The sequence below is a fragment of the Anguilla anguilla genome, chromosome 3 (assembly GCF_013347855.1).
Source record: "Anguilla anguilla isolate fAngAng1 chromosome 3, fAngAng1.pri, whole genome shotgun sequence".
Lineage (NCBI taxonomy): Eukaryota > Metazoa > Chordata > Actinopteri > Anguilliformes > Anguillidae > Anguilla > Anguilla anguilla.
The window spans coordinates 41983921-42010379 of record NC_049203.1 but is presented as its reverse complement, the minus strand read 5'-3'; the positions used below and the strand labels follow the sequence as shown (position 1 = coordinate 42010379).

The following is a 26459-nucleotide window of genomic DNA, read 5'->3' as shown; positions in this document are numbered from 1 at the left end:
GGGGCTGGGCAGTTGGTGTGAATAAGTTCTGTGTATTGTGGTTTGATCGTTACTGGGATCGTTACTACTTTCTCTCCCACCTAAGTGAAAATGGCACGGAAATCTGCTGGAAATATACCCCTGAGCGCGGTAAGTGGAACAGAATGTCGTGCTCTATGATGTCTTGTAGTAGGGATCACATGCAGTGGGGAAAAGTTAGCGGTAAGCGAGCCCTTCTGTCGAACCAACTTCATCCTGTAACAACCCTGTGACCAAAGTTTACACTCCGGCAGTTTGTGATAAGCATATCGTAAAACCGAGGTAAAGTTGGTTTCATATTGGACATAAAACAGACATTCACATTCGGCATTTTGTGCCTTAGTTAGGTAATTTGTGCCTTAGTTAACAAATGTATTTTACTTGAATTCTTGAATTTTAATGTGTTTCTGGAATTTTAATTAATTGGCAATCTATACTTGTGAAACCCATAGGTTGTGGAAGAAGGCCAGGCATTAATAGAATAACTTGCAATTCGTTTGAGGTGTTTTTGTCAAATGTTGGTTTTCACAAGTAATAGATTGCCAATTTATTAAAATTCAAGAAACACACAGGTCCCTGATTATGCTTGTACTTTTACCTCGGTCCCTAACAAGACACAACATTCCAAATGTGAATGTCCAATATGAAACTTTACCTCGGTTATCGTGAAATGAATTGTAAGAAGACTACTGGTTAAAACAGAGGTGGTTATCTTTAGTTTGTATGCAGCCGTGTACTGTTTGTTAAGTTGTAAACTGGTGCATTTTAGGATCTGGATTCTCGTATATGTCATCCCATTAGCCAAATAAGAGGTTTAGTTTCCCACATTAAAATCATTTCTGAATGTTCGCTCCTTTCGGAAAGGAGCTACATGGTTTCACTTTCGTTTCACTGAAATTTTTCACAGACCAGGCTCAATGCAGCCTAGGTTACTGCATATGCAAGTGTGCCGTTTACGGGTGAGGTCAGTGAAACAGATTCACTCATATGCAAATTGGTATAAACGAAACTGAACTTCACCTGCTTTGGTTCTATTCAAATCAAGGGCTGCTCAATTCGGATAAAAATAGCAATTGGCCGAACCCGCGTGGGTGTTCCTGGCATACTCACTCATAAAGGACGACCTTAGAAATACGTGAAATTAAAATTCCGTTTATTTCAGTTTGCAGATGACAGATTAGCTGTCCCCAGGCTCCACAGTATTATCTGACTGTCATTTCAGCTCAGCAAATGGAGGAGGGTAACTTTGGTTGTCACAAGTGCCTACCAGAGACCACACTCCTAAACTGTTCCACAAGGACCACCATTTCCCTGCTTTCAGTAAATCAGTGATTTGAATGCACATGCTAGTAATTACTACTGAGCAGGCATCAATGATGTAGTGAGAGGAATGGCAATTGTTTAGCTTCACAGTCCATTGGGCTTGTCCAGTCAGATGACTGAACTGGAAGATGGACTAGGTCTGTTGAGTAATGGGCAGTATAGGAGATGTGACGTTGGGGATCGAAGCAATGCAAAGTCTTCCCTGCAGACTACACAGACAGCCACTTCCCCAGTGCAATGAAGGGGACAGTGTTCTGCTGTCTTTAGGATGAAACATTTACCTAAGGAGTAGTTCCCATACAGTACAACGTATGGTAGTATCATTTCTGAATGCTCATGCACCTAACCCAATTTGGATAAAAGTCTTAACTTTAATGACTCACAATTTATCTTTAGGGGAAAGTGGAGTGATCAGTGTGTATTGTAACAGTGTTACTTTACATGTTACTGCACTCACTATACTAGATGTATACTGTCTTATCATGGGGATGCACTTGTTTCCTCATATTTTAAATGAGATCCTCTGCTAAATGAATGTAATGATGGCAGATATTTTGTTGTTGTTTCGTAATTCCATATTGATATTCCGACGTGACGTTTTTGCTGTCATGTTTCATATTGGACAGCTTATTTTTGCTACCGGCTGACATGTGACCCTCAGTTCTGGTCATATACTCTGACCTCGCTCTGCATATAATTCTGTTGCACACCGAGAGTTTTAAGGGTCTTGTGCACCAATTGGGAGGAAGCCATAGGGACAGAACCCTGATTGGTCAGGGATATCAGCCAGGAATTCAGACTTTAGAGCTGCCTGATGCCAGCTGATTAATCCAAATAAAAAAAACTCAATATGGTCAGAAACAGTCTGGGTCAGTTGCAGTGTGCTTATGGTGCATTCGGACGGTCCTCGTCAACTCGTAAAGTTGGAAATGTCCGAGTTTACCACCAGGAAATGCACTCGAACGGCCGACCAAGTGGTAAATACCAGTGGTAAACTTGGACAAGTTCCATGATACCTGAGTTTACGAGTTGTGACGTTTCACTGACCACACCTTGCTTTCAACACATGGTGGACATCTGGCAAACACATAAATTTATCATGTGACCAACAGTGGGTGATCTCATTGGTCCATGTCCTTTACATCCCCAGCGGACATACGTATTGTTCATGTGATAAGTTTACCAGTTGCCATGACCGCCCGAACGCAAACACCTCGTAAATATGATTTGATCACGTGATAAATTTCCAACTTTATGAGTTGACGAGGACAGTCTGAATGCAACATTAGCTGGAGTTTAAATCTCAGGTACCCCTGCTGAAACAACACTCTTCAAACCTGGTTGTATATCTTCTTTACACGAACGAGCAAATGCCAGTATAAAAGAGTGTCTTTTTATTGCAAAGGCACATCCTGTTGTTTGAATCCTTCTGGGTAACATACACCCACGCTTTAGACAGTTTTGCTTTCAGCATTTTGACTGAATTAAACAGTTGCTACCTTGCTAACAACTGGACAGATCGAGGGTGTAACGTTAGTACAGTCTGCTCCGAAATTAAGCGCCAAAATGTGCGTTGCGATTTGGTCCAGTAGGTAATGTTACCAGTAATATGGAAACCAACGCAAAAAAATGACTTCTTCACAGCAGGTATATCAATTTTCAAATTGACCGCTGTACCGTTTCTACTGTTAACTACTTTTCAACTAGGCTGCTGTAGCTACCCTGCAACAGCACATTTCTAAATTAATATTAGCTAGTACTATAGATCCTCTGTCGACATGCACACAATTAGTAGATCTGCCGTGTAGGCAACAGCCCATGAAAAACACTTCCATTTAAAAATATGACAAATACTTTAATTTATTTGTCATTCATGGTAAAGGAAAAATGACTGAATCCATTCCTATATGTTTCTTTCAGCTAGAATGTATGTGTGTTTGCATGTATTTATGTGTATGCATGTCTCACTCAACCAACACAGTACAAAAAGAAATGATATCTGAAGATAAACACATTTTCAATGTATAAAAATGGCAAGTTACTCACAAATACAAAGCTCTGTCTACATGTCATTAATTCAAACTTGCTAAATATTGGCCTGCTATTAAAAGTATTGATATCAAAATTAGGCTGAATTACAAGAAACAATATTGGCTATCTTAGCTCTCACAAATTAAACAAGCTCTATTCCACAGCAGTGCTACCCAATGTTTCCTATCTTATTTCAAATAACTTGGCCCTGTGTGTACAAACATACAATACATTAATGGGGCAAACATATGTCTGGTAGGTTTGGAAGATTCAATATTAAATTTTTATCTGTATTTATTTATTTCCCCCAGCCTTTCTGCAGTGCGAATGATTGTATGTTTCTTGGTGTAAATGTCTGTTTGTAAATGTGATTGTTACATGCTGCTAAGGAGGTGTCCCCATGGGGATAATGAAGTATCCTATGTATCTATGTACAGTTTTTATTTTACCATTTTTATTCTTTTTTGCAGATGAGCCCCAAATATTTACATACAAATTGTACCAGTCACACCTGGGCTTTTGGGGCCTTTGCTGAGCTCATCGGTAAGTGGTTCTGTCCTTTTGAATTTCTTCTTCTCCAGAGCAAAGATTAAACTTGGCAAAAAAAGAAGAATCATAAGAAAAATAAAATAACACAAAGATCAGTGGATTACAATATGTAGCTGCAAATTATAGAAAACTATATGTAGTAGTTCTATGCACTTTTCAGATTTATTGTTTTTAATACCTTGCAGTGAAGTGAGATAATTATTTAAATCAACGGCCCTGTATTTAGGCGTTTACTTGGAGTTTTCATTTTATGAAAACCAATATCATATTTAAAATCAGTCCAAAACATAGCTGTGTATAAACAGTTATAAAATAAACGTTCAATCAACTCTCCATTCATATTACAAAAGCTGCATTTATCCTCCACTCCTGGAATAAATCTAGAGATCACATTGTTGCATGGGTAACATTTGTAGATGATCTTAACTTGTTGGTGCAATCCCCTAGTGGCCATGACACCGGCATCATGAGATTGTTCAACTCAGACTCTTAGTGCTCCTGCAACCAAACTATGAGTTGAAAACACAAACCCTGTGTTCTAGCTTCATTAGTAGACGATTCAGGACAACTATGTCGAAGATGGAGTTTCTAATCGCCACCGTTGTCGCGCCTGTCCTCCATTTACCAAGCACCCCCTCCCTGCAGTCTCATCTGGAACTACAACCCCCACCCAGGACACACTGGACAATAGTGTCTATCTAGGCATTCATAAAAATATTCTTTCACCACTAAAAATTTGGATTCCGTCATAGCAACATAAAGCCAACAATAGCCAAAGGTATGCGAGTACAGCTGTGAAAAATGCTACTCATTGCTGATACACTGATATAAACAAGAGGAATTATAGGCCTAGTAGAATTATATTATAGCATTCTTCTATCAATATCTGTGACTAAGTAGCCTATGGCATACATGTAAAATCTTACCTTTGGTAAATTACACATAAAGATGTTCCTTTCAAGGTTCGGTGGTCATTTATTGTCTTCAACTATCCGTTTGTGAAATATACGCACATTTGTGATGCTTGAGTATCTTCCAAAATAGCTGTGCACAATGAGCTTTCTAAGGATGTATTATGTCTAATTTAACTTTTGGGATAGCATTTTATAGCGTAACCGATTGTTGTGAGTCATCATCGCTGCCTTACGCATTCACCCTGTGGTAGCAGTAAAAGACACTGCACCTGGCAAAACGTTATTAATTATTTCTTGGAAAATATTAGTCTTGAGAACTTCTGAGCATGGCTAAGGCATGTTAGCTGATAGAATCAACTGATACTGTTTTCTGGACCAAGTCAGAAGAGGAGAACAACAGCATTGGTTCTTTGTCTCTGTCTACTGATCACAGATAAGATTTCTTAGTCGTTATGTAAGTGTTACTGCTCAAAATATTTTGGTTACATGCTTTATTACTGAAATTGAGTGTCTTTAAATAGGTTTATATAAAACACCACTGTTTTATAATAAGGATATTTCACACTGTAACATAAGCGTTTCTTAGTAGTTCAATTGGTAGTTCAGAAGGGTTTGTGTTTCATGTACCGGATGTGATGTAGGCTGGGTCATTGCCAAAATGTAGTGGACGGGTTGAATATTGTTTGAATGTAGTCCCATCCCCATACAAGAAAACATTACTGTAGAGCACAGAAAAACATAAAAGATTTAATGATTACACATTTAGGTACTGTACCACATTGTGTGATAATGTTTTGGCATTATTTTTAAATCTGATATCAATGTTTCATCTTAAACCTTCATAAGGGCCACATTTATATGCTTTATAATGGACAAAAAGCATTTTATTCATTTTTGGAGAGATTTTGGATATGTTTCTGGACCCCTAGATATTTTAGACCACTGTACTTGTAATTCCCACTTGAAAATGATGCAGGAGTAAGTTTCTTGAGTCAAAACAGTTGATTTGTATAGAAATATACGATTATGTTGTGATTTACAGCAATGTATAATTTGGACATATTGGATAGATTTGGAGACACTGGGTACACTGCTTAATTTTTGCTTCATACATCTTTAGTAAGTCTGCATATCCACCTTTAGATTTTACGCACTTGTAGTCCAAGAGTTTTTATCCAGGACATGTTGGGTCGGTTTCCGGTTTTGCTGGTCTGGTCCGGTGTACGAGCTTATACCGGTTTGATTTTATGCGAACCGACTGAGCCGGCATTTGTCATTATGAGACGTAGCCTACTGGCAAATTAAAAAGTGGCCTACATCAGCAACCTGTGCCGACGGCACTAAATCAAACTTGTATTGCATTAGTAATAAACAATATGACAACGTGATTAACATAATATTATGTTTGTTTATAAACGGAGCCACTGGTGTCTGAAAAAACAAAAAACAAAAAACAAAAAAAAACCCCCAACATTTATTTTGCCTATTTGTATAGCTATTTCCGTGGATAAAATCGCATTCATTATTATTGTTTTCTGTTAAAAACATTTAATTAATATTCATGGAGATAGCCAACTACTTGCAAGTTAGATGATACCATCCATTAATTGTCTTACAGAAATAATGTTATTCTGTAATCATCTGTCATAAACTGAAGTTTTGTTTCTGTTTTACATCTTTGCTGTTCCAAATAAAACATTTGTATGGGGAAAAATTAATTAATTAAATATTATGAACAATCAACAACACAAATGTCAGGCACTGAAAGATGACTGGCTCAAAGTAATGGGAGTAGGATAATTATTTTGTTGTGGTTCAAGTCTGGGTCATTGCCCATTTTATATTTTATAATCTTAAAAGTCTTGTGCATTTATAGACCACAGTGTAGCCCCCCCCCCCCCCCCCCCCCCCCCCGGCATTTTGACTTTCTTTTTCTGCCTAAAACATAGAATCCTGCCTTAATGTGACCAGTAATTTCTGAGGAAAAATTTGCATAGGCTAATTTCCCATCACTGTGTTCTTAGACAATGCCTACGACCCGGACGTCAATGCCAAGCATCTATGGATCGATCGGACTCAAATAAAGGACAAGGAATGTCTGATAATCATGGACGATGGGGCTGGGCTGGACTATAACAAAATGCTCAAGATGTTGAGGTCAGTAACAGCCAACAGGGTAATCAAAGGAAGTTGCAGCAACACAAGAGGAATATGCCTCCCACTGTATAGCCCCTTTCACACATTGAACCCACAGTATTTCTAGATTCAATTATCCAGGATTGGTAGTGGTTTTCCCTGTTCATGCACAGGTCTCCTTTTTAGAAAAATTCTGTTTTGAATCTGTTCACACAAGACATGACTGTTCCGGATACATGAGGCAAGGCAGGATGTCTACCCTCTGAAGAAATGCAGGACAAATGTTTACGTTGCATTAGTTTGTGTTTAACACAGCCAGATATTTCATTGAATAATACTATTGGCAGAGATTAAAATCTTTAGCTCAGTTGTATGTGGCTCTAGCCAGCTTGCTACATTGGGTAAAAAAGCAACATAAAACTGGAAGAGCCTGACACAGATGTCTATCAGGGAGAAGTATAGCATAGCACACCAGCAATTTTGTAATATTGTTCTTACAATGGACTAAGCCATGTCAAGCGAGGACAGTGACACTGCACTGTTTCTTCCGTTCCTAAAATACATTTTCTAATTTCCCTCACAAAATCATGCATTGCAGCTCCAATATCTTCTATGTACAAAGTCTCATTTGTGCAGGTATTGTCGAGAGGACAGATTCAGTTAAAGAATTTATTAAAGAAATTGTGCCCAAAAGGTTTTATGCAAGAATGTCCTTGTGTACTTTATCTGGAAATGTTGCTTGTTTAGTTCACACTAGAGTTGTGGCGGGAGATTTCCATAAATCTTACTAGGTCCTGACCCGGCAGATTGGAGGAATACCTTTACAGTCCTGCTCCTTTTGACACATGTTGTTGACATGGGATATTGTGGAAACATTTACAGGTTAAGATGCATGTGTGAAAGGGGCTTAAGACACATGCCTCTTTGTATGTGTGACAGTTTGTTGTGACTGGCATTGCTGATATATCCGAAGCACACCTTAATTCTTTGGAGAGAGTCAGGGAAAACTTGTTCAGTGCCCTGTACCCATGCCACTAACCTGATCCCATTATCCCTCTTTATCTCCGCTCAGTTTCGGCTACAGTGACAAGAAGACAATTCGGGGTCATGCCCCCGTGGGTCTCTATGGAAACGGGTTCAAGTCAGGCTCCATGCGTCTAGGGAAGGACGTCATCGTCTTTTCCAAAACCCAGGACATAATGAGCGTGGGCCTCCTGTCCCAGACATACCTGGCAGCCATTCGGGCTGAGAATATTGAAGTGCCAATTGTCACTATCAAACAAGATGGAGAAGACAAGAATATCCTTTGCCAGCATTGAAAACAGAAACAGAAATGGTTTAAGATGCTTCCTGGTAAAACTTCCCTCAGAAAATTTGGCTGCCTATTGACCCCCCCCCCCCCCCCCATCTGTCTGGCTACGTAATCCCTTGCATCCCTTTCATACTTTGATTGATCAGGTTATCACTGCAAATGAGAGGTGAGTTCCCAGTTAACCTGTCTCGTTTGTAAAGGTAAAAATGCAGGTGTCTGACAATTGCAGTTCCATCCTCCTTGACACCTGACCTCACTCAGCATTGAGCCAGGCGATAGAGACAGCCTGGAAGCCATTTTGAAACACTCCCTGTTTAAAACAGAGAAGGAGCTACTCCAGGAGCTGCAGGCCATCAATACCATGCCCCCCATGGGCTCCACGGGAACCAGGATCATCATATGGAATCTGCGCAGGTGAGGCCTGATGATTAAACATTCTAAAAATTTAAAAGAATGGAAGAATTATATCGTATTACATACAAAAAATTACAAGTATTTCATTATGGGGCATATAATGGTCTATAAATACAGAAATATGAATTAATATATATTGAAATTTGAATTAATTTTAATTCAAAACAACAGTCTTTTGCTCATTAAAACCAGCCGTTATGCTTATTATATATGTGAGTAGAAAAAATGTATTATTTCTGGTCACTGTAAAAATGGCTATGTGCAAGAGAGTGTTTGATCTTCAGACCCAAACTCCAGTCATCTATTGCTCTTACTACATATCCTGCTGTTATCAAATGCTACTATGATGTAGTGGTAGTGGTGTAGTGGTAGTAAGACTATTTTGGGTGTAGATTCAGTAACTATGAGAACTGTGGTAACCATCCCTGGTCCTGGAGATCTACTGTCATGTAGGTTTTCACTCCAACCCTACAAAAAATATTCAACCGCTAGAGATCTTGTTGAGCTGCTAATTAGTAGTTGCAGGTGTGCCAAATTAGGCTTTAAATGAAAACCAACAGGATGGTAGATCTTCAGGAACAGGGTTGGTTACCACTGCTCAACAGAGTGGAAAACACCAACTGTAAGTGTGGCACCATAAACTGCGAAAATAATAGCCTGAAAACATAGCCCATTGTCTGGCATGTCAGGTATTAATCAGACCATATGATTAACATTAAACCCTCCTTCACCATAATATGTATTCACATATGGAATTGTAATTTTTTTGTTTTTTAAAGGAGACCAAATGGTCTGCCCCCCTTTTTTATTTTTGACTTTATTCAGACAGGGAGAAAGCAGAGAGGGTAACAGATAGAGAAGGGATCACTGCTCAGAAGGTGCCAAAGTGAGGGACTGGACCACCAGCCACACAGGGGGACTCGTATATGTCTTGAGATTAAGCCGCACTACAGGCGCCACAAATCTCATTAGGATTAGGACATTCCGAAACTTTTTTTGGGCTTTTAGTATTGAATTAGTGCGGGGCTGACTGGTGTGAAAAGTGTATGAAAGTGTCTTTTTTGTCTTGGGACCAGGGCTTAAAATGAACTTTTTGACTCATTAGCCAATGTGGCTAGTTGATTTCAGAGTTACCAGCCACTCTGGTAACAATTTCAGTAAACAATGTTTCTTTTGATATAATTTTAACAATATAGCAGAGAGATTAACTATGTCCATTTGCTCATATTTACTCAAAATGATAACGATTACAGAGAATAACATTGAATTTTATTTGTATCAATGTATTGTGTGTACTGTATTTAATTCAGTCAAGAAGATTATATTGCCCAAGTGCGTAACTAATATGTGTGGTTCACCCTTTTTTTTTCTTTTACTTTGGTGTATGTGTCTTAGCTCCAAAGATGGGCAGACGGAGTTTGATCTCAAAACGAATCGGTACGACATTCTGATCCCACACGTGGACTCGGGTGATGTTAACAATCATCAGAACACCAACAAGAACTCAGAACCAGAGAGCCGGTACTCATTGCGTGTGAGTATTACGGGGGGTAAGGCACGTGTGGGTTTCACGCTGCTCTATTGCATGGAGCTGAAAATTCTGTTATTTTAAGTACACGATTTCTCAAATAAATTTTGATATTTGTTTGTTAATGGGCAAGAGCACTAGAGGTGTGAACTGAATGAAATGACTGAGAGTCCGTTTTTTGGTTCTCAACACTGGCAGGACCTGTTGGCGTTAGACAGGTTTTTTAAAATTCCTCATGCCAATTGAATAAAGGCTTTTTAAATCTCATTCCTTCCTCCAACGAGAGTACCTTGAACTGCATTGAAGTAAGCCCAGTTTTATACTTTTTGCACTGAGGCACCCTTCTTTGCTTCCTTTGACTGTTAGGACCTGTTTTGTCATATAAGCCGCGTTTCCACCGCAGGAACTATACCCCGGAACTAGGAACCTTTTGAGGAACTCAGTGCGTTTCCACCGCAGGAACTAGGGTCTAAATTTAGTTCTGGGGGCTTTGTTTTACCCCCCAAAACGTTCCTGCTCGGGGGGTAGTACTTTCCGAAAGTACAGGAACCTTTTGGGTGGAGCTTGCAGCGCTGAACATTTCTGATTGGTCGAGTACTCGTAGCATTTGTGTTGTATTTATTTTCCGCCGACCCGCCATGTTTGAAAATATGCAGGCGCAAACCAATTTATTTTCACAATAACTTCAAATCAAACTTGTATGTTATGCGGCGCAGTAGCCTACTTTTGGTTATAGCCTGTCAACGTCTTGGAATTATAACGTGTGCTCTTCTGTTCTTTTCTTGCTTTAGTATTCGTTTTATAAAATGCTAAGCATTCGTGCTGGGACAGCATATTACGTAGGCTACCAAAACATTCAAACGGATTAATTCGGTTGCTGAATATTTTCTTCCGGATTTTCTTTGTTAGCCCGTTGTAATTGACTCAAAACGTTTGATACAGTTATGTGAGGTATGCGGTAGTTCTGCATAATTAACATTGGTGATACAGTACACACAAACTGGAAATCACCTTCCGCACTTTTTATCCGGGTAAAATAACAGGTTAATTCTAGTAATCTTCCCTTTAGCTTTTTCAGACTGCCGTAATTTTACTCAATTTTACTGCCATTTTTCAATTCCACGAAAAGACCAGGAAGACTATGGACTCATTTATGGTGCATGGTTCGCATCTGGAGGGCACACTTCGCTGCTCGGCTAGCAGTAACTTGGAAGGAAAGCAAACGGTGGCTGTAGCACTACTAATTTACATTTTCACGCAAGTCCGAGTTTTCGTTCTATTCTTGTCATTTTGCGATTAGCCTATATGGAATTGACGACGAGAAAGTAATAAAACAGCAAATTGTTTACAACGTGTGAATGTTTTCTGCTGTTAATGAATGTGTTTGAGAGGATATATGAAAATCAATAAATACAAAAGTAACCATATATAGTCATTGTTGGTAACCCGTTGTATATAAGTGGAATAAACCCCTCCGGGCTGTCCCGGTTATTAGAAAATAATGTAGGCTACTTCGGTGGTAGTATGGGGTTACAGAAGAAATCATATGACAGATGGACCGACGACAACGTCAGTGGGCTAATTTGCCTAATCTTCGCGGTACTTTAGACCCCGGTGGAAACGCAGACAACCATTGGCTGAAGGAACCTTTTAGTTCCTGGTAAAGTAGTTCCTAGGACTGAAAGTTCCGGGTAATTTTGGTGGAAACGCGGCTATATATATACAGTTGAGGCCAAAAGTTTACATACACCTAGGCTGAAGACAGTCAAACTCAATTTTTCACAACTCCACACATTTCATGTTACCATACATTTCCATGTGTTAAGTCAATTAGAGTATCTACTTTTTTTCATAAGATGTAATTTCAAATAATAGTTAAGAGACAGGTTTATTTCAACTGTTTTGTACTATATCAGATTTTCAGAGGGTCAAAAGTTCACATACACTTTGTTAGTATTTGGTTGCATTTCCTTTTAATTGCTTAACTTGAATCAAATGCTTAGGGTAGCCTACCACAAGCTCAGTATACTTTACCAGAATTTTTTCCCATTCCTCCTGACAGAACTCGTTTAACTCAGCCAGGTTTGTGGGCCTCCTTGCTCGAACACACTTTTTCAGTTCAGTCCATAAATATTTGGTGGGATTCAGGTCGGGGCTTTGTGATGGTCACTCCAATACTTTGACTTTGTTGTCTTTAAGCCATTTTGTTACAACTTTGGAGGTATGCTTTGGATCATTGTCCTGCTGGAAGAACCAGTTGCGACCAAGTTTTAACTTTCGAGCTGATGTCTTCAGGTGTTGCTGCAGTATTTCTAGATAATCCTCCTTCCACATGATGCCATCAATTTTCTGAAGTGCACCAGTCCGTTTTCCAGAAAAACACCCTCACAACATGATGCTGCCACTCCCATGCTTCACGTTTGGGATGGTTTTCTTCGGATTTAAAGCCTCACCCTTTTTCCTCCATACATAGTGCTGATCGCTATGGCCAAAGAGTTCAATTTTTGTTTCATCTGACCAGAGAACACTTCTCCAACAGGCTATGTCTTCATCCCAGTGATCACCTGAAAACTTCATTCTGACTTTTTTATGCTGGTAGGGGCATCTTCCTTGCGTGAAAGTCCTTAACCAGTTCCTTTGTTGTTGTCTTGGGGTTCAGTTGAACCATTCAGACCAAAGTTCGTTCAGCCTTGGGAGTTAATTTGTGCCTCCTCCTTGAACGATGCAGTGTCTGTGTGGTCCCAAGATTTTTTATATTTGCATACAATTGCATACAAGGGTGGATTTTTCTCCTTAACCCAAGGAGTTCTACTGGCAGTGCCAAAGCCAATGACAGACTTGCTGTGACTTTTTACTTTCGACATTAATTCTTCTTCCCTCCTCTGGATGTGGATTCAGGCGTACTGCAGCATTCTGTACCTGAAGCCCCGAATGCAGATCATCATCAGGGGACAGAAGGTCCAGGCTCAGCTTGTCTCCAAGAGTCTGGCCCACACCCGCAAGGACCGATACACGCCAAAATTTCTGGTATCCTTCTTTTGCCGTACAGTTTGCCCAGTGGGCTCAATTTCTGATCTGTACTGCATGTGCACATGTGATTTAGCTGTGTGACTAGGGTGGATTCAGGAAAACTTAGGCAACTTTTGCATGCTGTGACACCATATACAGTTATCCTGTGAAAATGAAAGCGCTGGCTAAATGTTGGTCTTAGACTAGGGTCAAATATGTATTTGTTTTGGATTCAACTATTTTTCTACACTTTACTGATCTGGTCTGGTGTATTGGAACCAAAAGAAATAGCGAAAACCTCGCCTTCTGGTCATATTGGCTGGCTCAATTACACCAGGCAAGATCAACAGAGCACAGAAAAGTATTTGAATCCAAAAAAAGAAAGTTTTTGACTTAAAACAAATACATATTTGACCCAAGTCTGCTTGGTCTTGTGTCATTTTCATTGGTGGGTCGATGTTAGATCAGCTCGTTGACATCCCAGGCGGCTCATAAGTACGGTCCAAAATTCAAGCACAAATCATCAGAGTTGTCCCTAACAATGTTCCAGAGTTGGTCTCTGATTTAGGCTGCTGAAATCATGTGTATGATACCACATTTTAGGGCTCCAAGACAAATTTGCGGCAACATTATCCTGGAACATTAGCTAATTAATGCAATAAACTGCAACCAAATGCAAACCCAAAGTTTTGTAGTGCACTTTTAACCAGGTTAATGCACAGTACTGTAGGACCTCTGCTTTATATTTGAATGCCGTCTGTTGGTTGGCAGCAGAGCTCATGCTTTTGTGACTGTTCAGATGTGCAAATATGAATAAAACCAGATAGGACTGATGTTTTTGCATTTTCAGTTTACACCTAAAGGCATTTCATGAGAACTGTACAGTTACGCAGTGTGATAGTTGTCCCTATATAACATAATCATATGTTGTCCCTATTCTCTGAACAGTCCTGCAAAGCAATTTCTGTTAAAGCTACTCCACTGTGCAGCATTACAGTCAGCAATCACCCACTACATTTCTGAACATAGCCTATAACTTCACACTCATTTTTAGAATGGACTGGACTTCAGCTTTTGGTTTTGGCTGTAATATTATATTCTTTTTGGTTGCAGCTATATTTGGGCCGCGGTGATATTTTTGGTGGCTACGGGGTTCCAGAATGAGGCTTGCGTTTAAATAGCAGCCGCATCAAAAATGTTACCATCAAAGCCGCCGAACTGCCGACACAATGGATTTGTTTGATATGTCTGATGTTTTGTGGATGTGTGTGCATGAGAGTGGCCCTCTTACAAAAGTTTCAAGAGCAGATAAGTGCAGAAAATACTTTCATGGACACCAAAATGTCATTTGATGTTGTTGCCCTGAACTACTTCTTCAGATGAAGCCTATCCCCATAACTTTTGGGTATGGCACCAAAGACAGTGGGCATTACGGCATAATGATGTACAACAAAAAGCGACTGATACGAGCGTACGAGCGAGTTGGCTGCCAGCGCAAGGTGAGAAAATGTTTTGCTGAATTTGATTAGAGGGTTAATGGAAAAACTACACATGGTTAGTGCAGCGGATCCTTTTTTTATTTGTTGGTGAATTCCTCTGTTTCCACAAAGGGGAATGGTGTGGGAATTATCGGCATTATAGAGTGCGACTTCCTCACACCAACGCACAACAAACAGGATTTTGATGACACAGAAGAGTACAGGTAACCAGCCCTGTTTTGAACCACATTTTATATGTCTTGTACAGAGTGAAATCCTCAAGCCAGAGTAACAATGTTAATTTCTCCCTGAAAATTGCCCCTTGGTCTGAAGTATCTCCCAGAAAATTCCAGACTAAGGGGATTCATACAGCGGTCTTGTCTTGCTTGTCTTTTAAAAATTTCACCCCCCACTCTTGATGACCCAATGCACCCCTTGTGCATCCCTGTTTTTCCAGTGTCCCCCTTTTTGTGTTACATATAGAAATCAGTTCTCTGGTCATTCCAGGAAAGTAAAACATAAGCTGGGGGAGAAGCTGGAGGAATATTGGAAGCAAATGCGCCATACAAAAAAGAAAAAGAATCCCAACTGCAACATGGAAATAGAGGACATGGAGTGAGTGTTCTGCATTATGTATTTGTTGGGGGCACATGATACTGAAGAAACTGACAAATATTGAACTTTACATTTCTGCAAATTTACTGAAGAGTTTCAGGGTTTTGGGTTGGGGTATTGTACCTTGTTCAGTGTTATAACAGAAATGGCCAACACAAGATTCAAACTTGCCACCAACTGATTGCACATGCCCCTTTTTATGCCCCGTAAACATGTAGGTCACATCCTGTATATAGGCAATATACTTGTTTTGTTCTAGGAAATCTCCAGATCAGAACTGGGCCCAGTGTGAGTCATGCCAGAAATGGAGGAAGCTGCCAGATGGAATAGATGCCAGCAAGCTGCCTGATAAGTGGTTCTGCTACTTGAACCCAGACCCCCAGTACAGGTGATGTCCGGTCTCCTATGATTATATGTAGTGCCTCCCCTTCTGTCCTTGTTGGGGCTGTTTAATGAAACAATACAGGTGCCTCCCTGCTAGAAATCAAACCCATATCCTTATTTTAACCACTAAGCCAGCTTGTCTTGTGTGTTTTTATTTGTTAAAGCCTTAGAAGTTAGTAATGATTGAAGACTTTGTGAAACCAAAAAACAATGTTGCCATATGCTATCAGTGAGTCATGGATTTTAACCAATTATTTATGTTATGGAAAGCAAAATGGTTTCATTGGTTCAAACAAGAGCATGATTAAGAACTCTACTCTTTTTTAGTTCTACCCTCACTCTAATTTTCCCACTACCAGAATTACTTCAGTTTTTATGGTCTTCCAGTCAGTTAATGGGTTCTTCTAAAACCTGTTGGTTTGTACATTCCTGTATTAACGTGTATGTCTATGCAGGAACTGTGAAGCAGAAGAAGAGCTGAAGGACTCTGAGGATGAGCAACCATACAAAAAGACCTATAAGCAGTGAGGATATTTCCTTGTCCTTTTACATGTTGACTCACCTCTGAGCTCACTCTTAATCCCTTTGCACAAGCCCCCTAGTGCTCTGCATGCTGGCATGCCTAGATTGCTCATCTCAAACATTTGTTGCTCCTGCAACCAAACTATGAGTTGAAAACAGAAACATGTCAAATACGGAGTTTCGAAGCACCATCATTGTCACGCTGGTCGTTCATTTAACAACCACCCCCTCCCTACAGTCTCATCTGCAACTACACCCCCCACCCATGACCCACTGGACAATAGTGGCTATCTGGGCATTCATAAAAATTTTCACCACTAAAAATTTGTATTCTGTCATAGCAAGAAGATATACCCAACAATCACCCTAGATATGCCAGTACAGCAGTGAGAACGCTGCTCACTGAATAACGAAATAACCAAGACAAATTTTTATACCGTGTCATTCTACTGTCAATATCTGGGACTAAACATGGAATAAATATACAACCTTACAACCTTGCCATTGGTGTTATGCATAAAGATATGCCTTATGAGTCTGAGTTGTCATATATTGTATTGGACAATTCGTTTGTGAAATATACACTCATTTGTGACACCTGGGTACCTTCCAAAAAGGCTGTGCGTAGTGCCGCACATGTTGTTTAAGGTGTTGTCTCCCTTTTTAGTACAATCTGGCTTGAGTGACAATAGGGCTGAAATGTCTGGTTTCGGAAGTAGAAATACCATTCATATTTGCCATAGAGAATTTGATTTGTCATACATTATATATTAACCATAAAAGGTAGGCTTACCATGAGCTAGGAGATTGTGAAACAATGTCATATGCTCCTTTAGAAGCCATAAATCGGACCAATTTCAACTTCATTTTTAAGAAATTGTGTTTTAATCACAAATTCCCTGTTAAAGTACTATGCTAACCATGACTAAAGCATAGCTTTAGTTTAAACGAAACTACAGTGTAGCTTTGCTCACAAATGATAAAAAGGTCAGGAACTACAGCATAGAACAATATAATATAAAACACTGATATAACATTACGAACAAGAAATCACTAAAGAGAAAAATGTAATTAACCATATATGTAGTTGAAACTGAAATAAAATCATAAATGTGGTTGAAACTGATTGAAAGTGAGGGGAAAAGGATACGATTACATCACTCGCAATAGTTTATGGGATGTGTAGTTCATTCCCTCTTTAAAAAATGTACACAATCTTGTACCTTTGCCTTTTGTTTTGTTTTTCGAAGATTTTTTTGGCTCTGAATCATTTTTATAATGTCATGACATGAATGTCAAAACTATATTATCTAGCGTATTTCTGAAATGTCTATGGAGACATGAATGGGAAATTTACTTCCGGAACCAGGGCCGCTGAAAACATGGGCAGTAACGTTTCAGCTCTATTAATTTATTAATTTATTAATAGCGATTTAAAAAAAATGGAAGAACCCATGTAATGCAGTACCTATGTAATGTACATCCTACATAGTGTATGGCCTACATAGCGTACACCCTACAAAGTGTGTTACCAGGGAGCACACAGGAACCTGGAATGCCGTAAGCCCTGTTCTCTCCCAGTGGGACACAGCCAATCATATCCTGCCACTGCAACTCCCAATAGAAACTGGCGAGTGACATCATAGCCCAGACTCACCCAGCACTTATTTGTTTATTTTGTCTGTATGCACCAGCCTCACTGCATGTTTAATATCTTCTGAGAGAATTTGGATGAGCTTCTGTAGTTTCAGGATTTAAAAAAAAATTCAGTATTTGAAACCTATTTCCTGTTTTTCAGGGAGGAGAAACAGCACCAGGAGAACAGACAGCAGGTGAGGTGTGCATGTATATGTGTGTGTCCACGTGCGTGTGTGTACATGTGTGTGTGTGCGTGTGCATGGATGTGAGGGAGCACAATAAATGTTATAGTTAAACATACACTCTGTCCTGCTGAGGGAACTACATGCAGATGGTGTTGCTTGGCTGAATTTGCTGTAGGAAAAGCAATCTGATATGTGCCTTAGTGGGCTGGTTCCGCCCCCTTGAGTCCGAGTTGCGAAAGTGAAGATCTTCTAGCAACAAAATTGCCATAGAAATGTGCTACACATTTGGCTAGGGTTGTAGATAGTAGAAAGTATTTATCTGTTGCTGTTGTATTCATTTCGGAAACTATGCTGAAGAAGTTTGCGAAGCTCAGAATTTTGTACACTCTGAGCTTTAAGCTCTGTGCATTTGCAGAAGCAGTGGTTGCATAAAAAACTGATTATGAGATCAGAACCTCTCCCAAACTCCCCTCAAGATCTGTGGTCCATAGTCCCCTAATCTATAAATGTTACCATAATGCCAGTATAATGCCTTTTGGACCCAACTGTTACCACAGTGTTAGCATCCCTTATTAGGAATTTTAATTTTACTGCAAATTTGGAAAAAAAAATCAGCAAATCACAAGTTGAGTAATAACACTGTCTTCGGTATGACTAACACTCCACAGAATGCAGAAGGTTCCGTACCATCACCGAGCACTTCGAGTACACATTCAACACACAGTGGTACAACCTTGGATCACAGTGGTACAACAGCAGGAGGCAATGTGACCCACTTCACCCCTCCCACCTCCACTCCTCTCAATAGTTCTGGTAAGAACAGCCACTGGATGACAAACCTATGAGCAGGGCTGGGAGCCTGAAACTCAGTTCTGAGTGCGCAGGTAGTGCTGAAGATTCTACAAGCAGTTGAGCAACAAAACACCGGAAAATGGAAGCACAACACAGTCAGATAATAGAGCAGCACAACAGTCAAAATTTAGAGCAGCACAACACAGTAGAACAGTTGAGCAGTAGAGCACAGTCGGACAGTAGAGCACCACAACAGTCAAAAGGTAGAGTAGGATATGGTCAAAACGTAGAGCAGCACAACATTGTCTTCTCTCTTCTGTTTTCAGGCCCCAGGCCCTCTGCCCAAAGCACACCTCGCAGCTCTTCCACGTGGTCCACACCCACACACCCAAGGTAGAGCTTGAACTGGGTTGCACTGTAAAATACTGTACATGCATTTTGGTAGGTTATGTAGGTTTTCATTGCGAGGAATGGTTTTTCTGCTTTGTTTCCTCAAACACGGCGGTTCAGTGAAGGAAAGATTTGGAGAATTTTCCAGAACTGTCAATTATGTGTCACCATGTGGGACTACGGGTCACATTCTATCCCAAATCATGGAATGATTCTCTTTTATTGGTGATAAACTTAAATTTTACTGCATGCCAACAGACTGATCAAAAGTATTCTGTTGAGGAAAGAATTTTGATTTGTTCTGTATATAAATCTTTTTGTGGTCTACTGTAGATGCTGGACTGACGGACATGCACAAATTCAGTTGTGTAACTGTTTTTAATGAACAGTGGAGTTGGTCCAACACACTGATCAGGCAGAAAACAGACAGATAAGGGAGTGTAACTCTAGGTCTGTCAATATTTATCCTCCCATGTTATTTCATAAGCAGGGGAACAGCAGTTCGTTTCTAGTCTACATGCATTTTCTTGCGAGCATTTTTAAATTATGGTTGTACCTGCAAAACATCAATGCGACACACTTTTCTGTAAATATAAACGCTTATGTTAATGATGTTGTATTGGACAGCTTGCTACAAAAAATATGGCATCTGATGTCTTGAGTATTGAGTGCCTTCCTTCTGCTGAATAAGTAAAGGAATTAAAGGGTGTAACGTTTTTTAGAAGCAAATGCAGCCTTTGCAAATATTGCTGGACGTATTAAATCACTTTCTCCCTTTAGGAGGCTGTCGTTGACCCCAGAGCTGGTAAAAAAAAGGGCCAGGGTGCAACTCAGTGATGAAGCCCTCGCAGAGGAGTCCATGGAAACCAACACCACAGCAACAGCCGCCTTCGCTCCATCAGCGGTGCGTCAGCAGGTGTCTGTTGAGACCCAAACTGAAGGAGTGGCCAAGGTGAAGGAGGAGGAAGAGGAGGAGAGGACATGGAGCTTGAGAGAGGATGTGCCCAAGAGTTCAGAGCAGATGCAGCTCCTGGAGAGAGAGGCCAGGGAGCTCATGGATTCCAGCGGGGGAATGCACCCCCTCCTGGATATGCAGCAGGACGGGCTGTTGGAGCAGTGGGAGATAGCCAGTAAGGAGAGAGACCAGTACAAGGAGCAGATGGTGACAGCCAATCAAGAGAGAGAACAGTACAAGGAGCAGATGGAGACAGCCAATCAGGAGAGAGACCGGTACAGGGACCAGGTGGATACTGCTAATCAAGAGAGAGACAAGTACAGGGAGCAGGTGGAGACTGCCAATCAAGGGAAAGACCAGTACATGGCACAGGTAGACGAGCTGATGCAGGAGCTGCAGAAAATGAGGACAAGCAGCGTGAAGCAGGAGCCATGTGACCAGGCCCACGGGGGAGAACATGACCTGGCCCTGCAGATAGACTCCATCCTTACAGATCTGGACTGCTGCAATGAGGAGAGGGACCAACTGAAGAGCAAGGTGAGTGTCCAGTATCCCAGTGACCACCATGGCAACGTGGTCAATTCTGTCTCTTCTGTCTGTTTTATTAGGGTTTTCTAAAATGTGATTTTTCAAGAGTAATTTTTCATGCGATGCTACAGTCAAATGGCAAAAGTATTGGGACAGTGACACAATTTTTGTTGTTTTGGCTCTGGACGGATTGTAGCTTGGACGGAGTGTAGCACAGTGGGTAAGGAACTGGGCTTGTAACCGAAAGGTCGCAGGTTCGATTCCCGGGTAAGGACACTGCCGTTGTACCCTTGAGCAAGGTACTTAACCGTAATTGCTTCAGTATATATCCAGCTGTATAAATGGATACAATGTAAAATGCTATGTAAAAAGTTGTGTAAGTCGCTCTGGATAAGAGCGTCTGCTAAATGCCTGTAATGTAAATGTAATCTATGCTCCAGCACATATATTTTGAAATAAAGCAATGTGCTGGAATATGAGGGTAAAGTGCAGACCATCAGCTTTAATTTGAGGATATTTACATCCATATCGAGGGATCCATGTAAGAGTTACAGCCCTTTTATACAGGAGAACAAATAATTGGACACTTAGCTGCTTATCTCTTTCTTGGCCAGATATGTGTTTTTGCAATATTCATGAACTAGAAAGCTGACAAAAGAGTTGCTGATCTAGAGATCTCATGATCCAACACCACCTCATATGTGAAACATGGTGCAGGTAGTGTTATGGCTTGGGGATGTATGGCTGCCACTAGAACTGGCTCACTTGTCTTCATTGATGATGTAACTGATGATGGCAACAGCAGAATGAATTCTGAAGTGTACAGAAATATGTTGTCTGCTTAGATCCAACAAATGCCTCAAAACCCTTTGGACAGCACATCACCTTACAGCAGGACAGTGACCCCAAACATACTGCTTAAGCAACCAAGGAGTTTTCAGGGACAAAAAGTGGAGTGTTCTTGACTGGCTAAGTCAGTTCTCCTGTATCCAATTGACCATGTGTTTCACATGCTGAAGAGTGAAGGCAAAACATCCCAGAAACAAACAGGAACTGAAGATAGCTGTAGTACAGGTCTGGCAGAGTATCACCAGCGAACATACCCAGTGTCTGGTGATGTCTATGGGTCACAGATTTTAGGCAGTCATTGAGAGCTAAGGATTTGCCACCAAGTACTAAATATGATGAAGATATTGGAGAGTGGTCATGCTTAATTAGTATCAATCACAAGAAGAGCTGCTGTGAGTGAAATCCAGCACCCTACACTGTGTTTATACCCTCAAATTCTGCATTCTAAACTTTTTTTTATTTGTTTACAAAACAAGGTGGTTTTCAATGTGAACCAGTCAAAAAGATAGCCCATTTCATGTGAACAATCAACAGTGAGATTGACCTTGTGTGTTCACATAATGGTACCTTGCTAGATGTGTTGAGAGAGAAAGAGCTTCATTCGTGGCAGATAAACAAACTGTTTTGGTGCTATGTAATGTGAAGAAGAAGAAAATAAAATCGGCTAAAGCTTGCTCTGAAAATAGAATAAACATCGGCGCACAATTAGGAAGGTGGTGAGTGCTTTGGGAGTGGGTGGAAGATGGAAGCAGAGCTCAGATTATTCATGCTGAACAGGTAGGTCACAATTTCAACACTAATTTACCTGGACTGTCTGCTTGCCTGCCGATTAAGTTAGTTACGTTCAATGTATTTAGCCACCGAAATGTCTGCTTGCGTTATCTGGTAGGTGAAGTTAGGTAGTTTACCTAGGCTGTCTAGGTAAGCTAACATTACCTGTTGGACCAATCACGTTAACTTGAACCGGCTAGAACCCTGCTTGCCAGCTGTAGACAGTATTAGTTGTTGTTCACACAATCAGACTCCCAAAGGGTCCTGTATCTGTGTCTGGGCTAAGGCTGCCCAACACATAACTGCAGCCACATAACTGCTTGACTTAACAGCCTATTATAAAATTACAGTAGTGTGACAGGAAGTTACTTAGAATATAAAATGCTACGACATTTGAGAAAGTTGCCTACTTCAGCGTTAAATCTTCTACACTTTAACCTCATTTTCATTGTTTTAGATGTGCTGGAGTCCTGAGCCAAAGCAACAAAAATTGTGTCACTGTCTCAATACTTCTAAATTTCACTGTATGCTGTCCTGCCAAGTCTCTTGCAAACATTTTTTAATCCCAAGAAACTTTCCCTGGTTAGATGAAAGTGGTCCAGTGTAAGTTATATAGTTCGGAAGCTGGGGTACCTGTTTTTTAATTGAATTTAAGACCCAATTTTAGGCTCCAAATACTTTTCCAATCTTGATTAGACCTCTAGGGCTATGTTTCATAGGGAGTGTGATTTGAGTGAAGATATTCATAATGTACATACAGCTGTCTTTACATATCTTCCAGGGTCAGAATCTGGCTTCAAATTTTTTGTCTCTACCTTTTTTCTTCTCTAACCCTGAACATCCTGCCTATAACCCCTCCTTCCTGACTATAAACCCATCCTCCTGACTATATCTCCTCCCTCCTGTCTATAACCCCACCCTACTGACTATAACCCCTCCCTCCTCACTATAACTCCTCCATCCTGCCTATAACCCCTCCCTCCTCACTATAACTCCTCCATCCTGCCTATAACCCCTCCCTCCTCACTATAACTCCTCCATCCTGCCTATAACCCCTCCCTCCTGCCTATAACCCTTCCCTCCTAACGATTACCCCTCCCTCCTGCCTATAACCCCTCCCTCCTAACGATTACCCCACCCTCCTATTACCCCTCCCTCCTGCCCATTGGCTGCAATTCGTTTATAAAACACTCCTGGGAAAGACACCCTGCTACCTCTCAAACCTCCTGCACATTTCCGACAGCAATTACCGCTTAAAATCCAGTGATTTCATAATGCTCATCATTCCAAAAGTCCGTACTGTCTTTGGCCGTAATTCCTTTCGTTTTGCCGCTGCAAATGATTGGAACACACTACAAAACACACTCAAACTCACAGCTCTCACATCTCTCAACATGTTCAAACAAAATCTGCAACAGGTCATAGTTGACTGCTGCACCTGCTGACCAGCCCTCTCTTCACTCTCTCTCCCGTTACAACTGTACAAAGAATATCCAGTAAATCCAGTAACACCTAGTGTTTATTTATTGGTTTATTGATTTTATTTATTGACTTTTGATTTATTTTATTTACCTATGCCGTCTTTTGCCGTTTCTTATGTACTGTCGTGTCATACTGTATGTTGTACTGTACTGTATCTGTACTGTATGCGTCGTTTTGTGCTGACTGTGTTTATTTTACCTATTTACTGTTGCTGACGCCTCTTGGACAGGTCATCATTGTAAATGAGAATTGGTTCTCAACTGATTTTACCTGGTTAAATAAAGGTAACAAAAAAATAAAATAAAATAACCCCTCCCTCCTGCCTATAACCCCACCCTCCTAACGATTACCCCTCCCTCCTGCATATAACCACACCCTCCTAACGATTACCCCACCCTCCTGCCTATAACCCCACCCTCCTAATGATTGCCCCTCCCTCCTACCTATAGCCCCACCCTCCTGACAATAAACCTTTCCTCCTCAGCTGGAGAGTTTGGAGGCAGAGAGAGGAGCTGTCTTTTCTCAGTGCGAGCAGCTGAAGAAAGAGCTGGATGATCTGAGGGAGGCTGGGAGCAGGGCCCTCAGCCCCAGCTGTGCAGAAAAGACTGGGAACAGTCCCAGCAGGCCTGGATCAACAGAGGCTGAGAGGTAAGAGACTGGCATTAATGCACACAGCACAAGAGCACAAGCTTTTTAGTTTTGTTCTTAGCTAATGCTTCTCTTGAAAGATTTTTTGAATCAGTTTTATTCATAAATGTTGATCTTTGAGAAAAGGTTCACATTTCTCAGCTGACCTGCCGTGGTCTGGGAGATAGTAATATAATCAATTAGCTTGCAAGCACAACAGTGTAAAAGCATGGCTATTAGATTTTTATGTGCAACAGGTGTTCTTCGGAACCAGCTTAGAAACAAGAGATTTTGAGCAGCTGTTTGTAAATATACTGTAGTTCTATATGCTATGGCATGCTATGGTATTCCCAGTCTGGGAAACCGAGGTTTACTTTGAGTCTGGATAGCAGGTGTATTTTCTCATACGTGTTCTTTGTCCGGTGGAAAGGCTGAAGAACCTGCGACTCAGTGTGAGCCGTCTCCTGGTGATCCTCATACCAGAGCTGGACCTGGACCAGGTAAACTACGACAGTACTGTCATCGAAGAGATCCTGGAACAGTACATAGATGGTGTCAGTTAATGTGAAGCCACATAGATGTGCCAAAGAGCCAACCCACATTTTTTGAGAAGGAGCAGGTCCCTGTCACTCCAGCTCCTTACCACCACAGGGAGCTGGCCAGGAGTGACCACCGACATCACACCTTTAAACATTTTGATTTATTTTTTAAGTGCCTTTATTTATAATGTTAAATATGTAACTTTAGTTTCATACATCCTGTGCTCTTTGTGTATTGCATTGTATTGTACTGTGCCTTTTATAATTGTGGAAGAGCATGTAATCTCGAGTTTTGTTTTTATTTGTTTTATTTTTTGTGTGGCTTTTTCAGTGTTTTATTTGGATAGAACAATGTAGAGAGACAGGAAGAATTAGGTGAGAGAGAGGGAGAGATGTGCGACAAAGGTCGGCGGTCGGATTCGAACCATTGAGCATTTGGATAGCACTCTACGGACTGCGCCACTAGAGGCCCCATAATCTACAGTTTTAACTGTTTAATTTAACAATTCTTTCTTAATTTTATCTTTTGATTGGTTTTCTTTCTATAATTTGCAAAGCACTTTGGTTAACTGAAAGCATTCCTCAGTTATGCCTCCTTTTCTTTTCTTTTTTTAAATTTGGCACCCAACGTTGGACTGAACATGTCTAATTCCCACCCTAATTTAAAATGTCCAGTTATCTGCTACCGCAGCCACGTTCATGCATGATCCCCACTGCAGATTTGGGAGAGCGTAGACACATGCATGTTCTCTGAAACACGTGGTGTCACCAGCTGCTTCTTTTCACATCACAGACTACAACTAAGTGTGCGTAGAGTGAAGTCGGAGGAAGACCTTTCATATGCGGCTTTGACGTGCAGTTCGTGGACACCTGAGCGACCAGCAGGGTTCACTAGAGAGCAATTTAGCTAAAACCCCTGACTGACTGAACTTGTCTGATCATGTCCAGTTCCCACCATGATTTGAAATGCGCTACTGTCTGCAGCCGCACTCATTCATGTTCTATCCCAACTTCCAAAACAGGAGAGTATAGACAATTGCGGTTCTACTCCAAATACATGTTGTGTCACCACTTACTTTCACACCACAGACTACAGCTAAGCTCTTTTAAAGTGGAGTCAGAGGAAGACCATTCATATGCGGCTTTAACATGCAGTCTTCAGGCGCCCAGTCAACAGTGGGGGTCACTCGGTAGCGATGAAATGTGATCCCCTAACTGACTTTACCCTCCCATCAACTGGGCATCGCCCTGTGGAGCTACTGGCCACAGTCAGCACTAGCATAGTCTAGTGCTTATTCCAGCGTTTCAGTATCTCCTGAGTCCTGAATGCTTACTGTGTGTTTGTCTTATCAAAGTCTCTGTTGCTGGATTTTTGACACATCACTGGGGTATGATGGTATCTGTTTGTTACCTGTTACAGAATTAACTTCTTTGTTTAACCACTTAAAATAAATACTTTTATTGATCTCA

The 26459-nt window shown here is 40.8% G+C and overlaps 1 protein-coding gene across 2 annotated transcripts; it reads left to right on the top strand.

The window, feature by feature from the left end:
• On the top strand, positions 1–26459 carry LOC118223334 (MORC family CW-type zinc finger protein 3-like). Of its 2 annotated transcripts, XM_035409717.1 has the most exons (18): positions 1–129; positions 3843–3915; positions 6860–6992; positions 8044–8270; positions 8541–8697; positions 10093–10231; positions 13124–13252; positions 14614–14733; positions 14845–14936; positions 15220–15327; positions 15587–15715; positions 16167–16235; positions 18032–18065; positions 18725–18869; positions 19175–19241; positions 20019–20730; positions 24308–24471; positions 24881–26459. In XM_035409717.1, exons 1-18 carry the CDS (start codon positions 91–93, stop codon positions 25011–25013), a joined length of 2670 nt encoding a protein of 889 aa, XP_035265608.1. In that variant the 5' UTR covers positions 1–90; the 3' UTR covers positions 25014–26459. The 2 variants fall into 2 exon arrangements, with proteins under 2 accessions (XP_035265608.1, XP_035265609.1); XM_035409718.1 differs by lacking the exons at positions 24308–24471; positions 24881–26459 and adding an exon at positions 24053–24263.

Excerpts from the sequence above, each read along its gene's own strand:
- LOC118223334 (XM_035409717.1), top strand. The coding sequence starts at position 91 with ATGGCACGGAAATCTGCTGGAAATATACCCCTGAGCGCG. Across the intron at positions 13,253-14,613 it reads GATACACGCCAAAATTTCTG|ATGAAGCCTATCCCCATAAC; the intron begins GTATCCTTCTTT and ends CTACTTCTTCAG. Across the intron at positions 24,472-24,880 it reads GGATCAACAGAGGCTGAGAG|GCTGAAGAACCTGCGACTCA; the intron begins GTAAGAGACTGG and ends TCCGGTGGAAAG.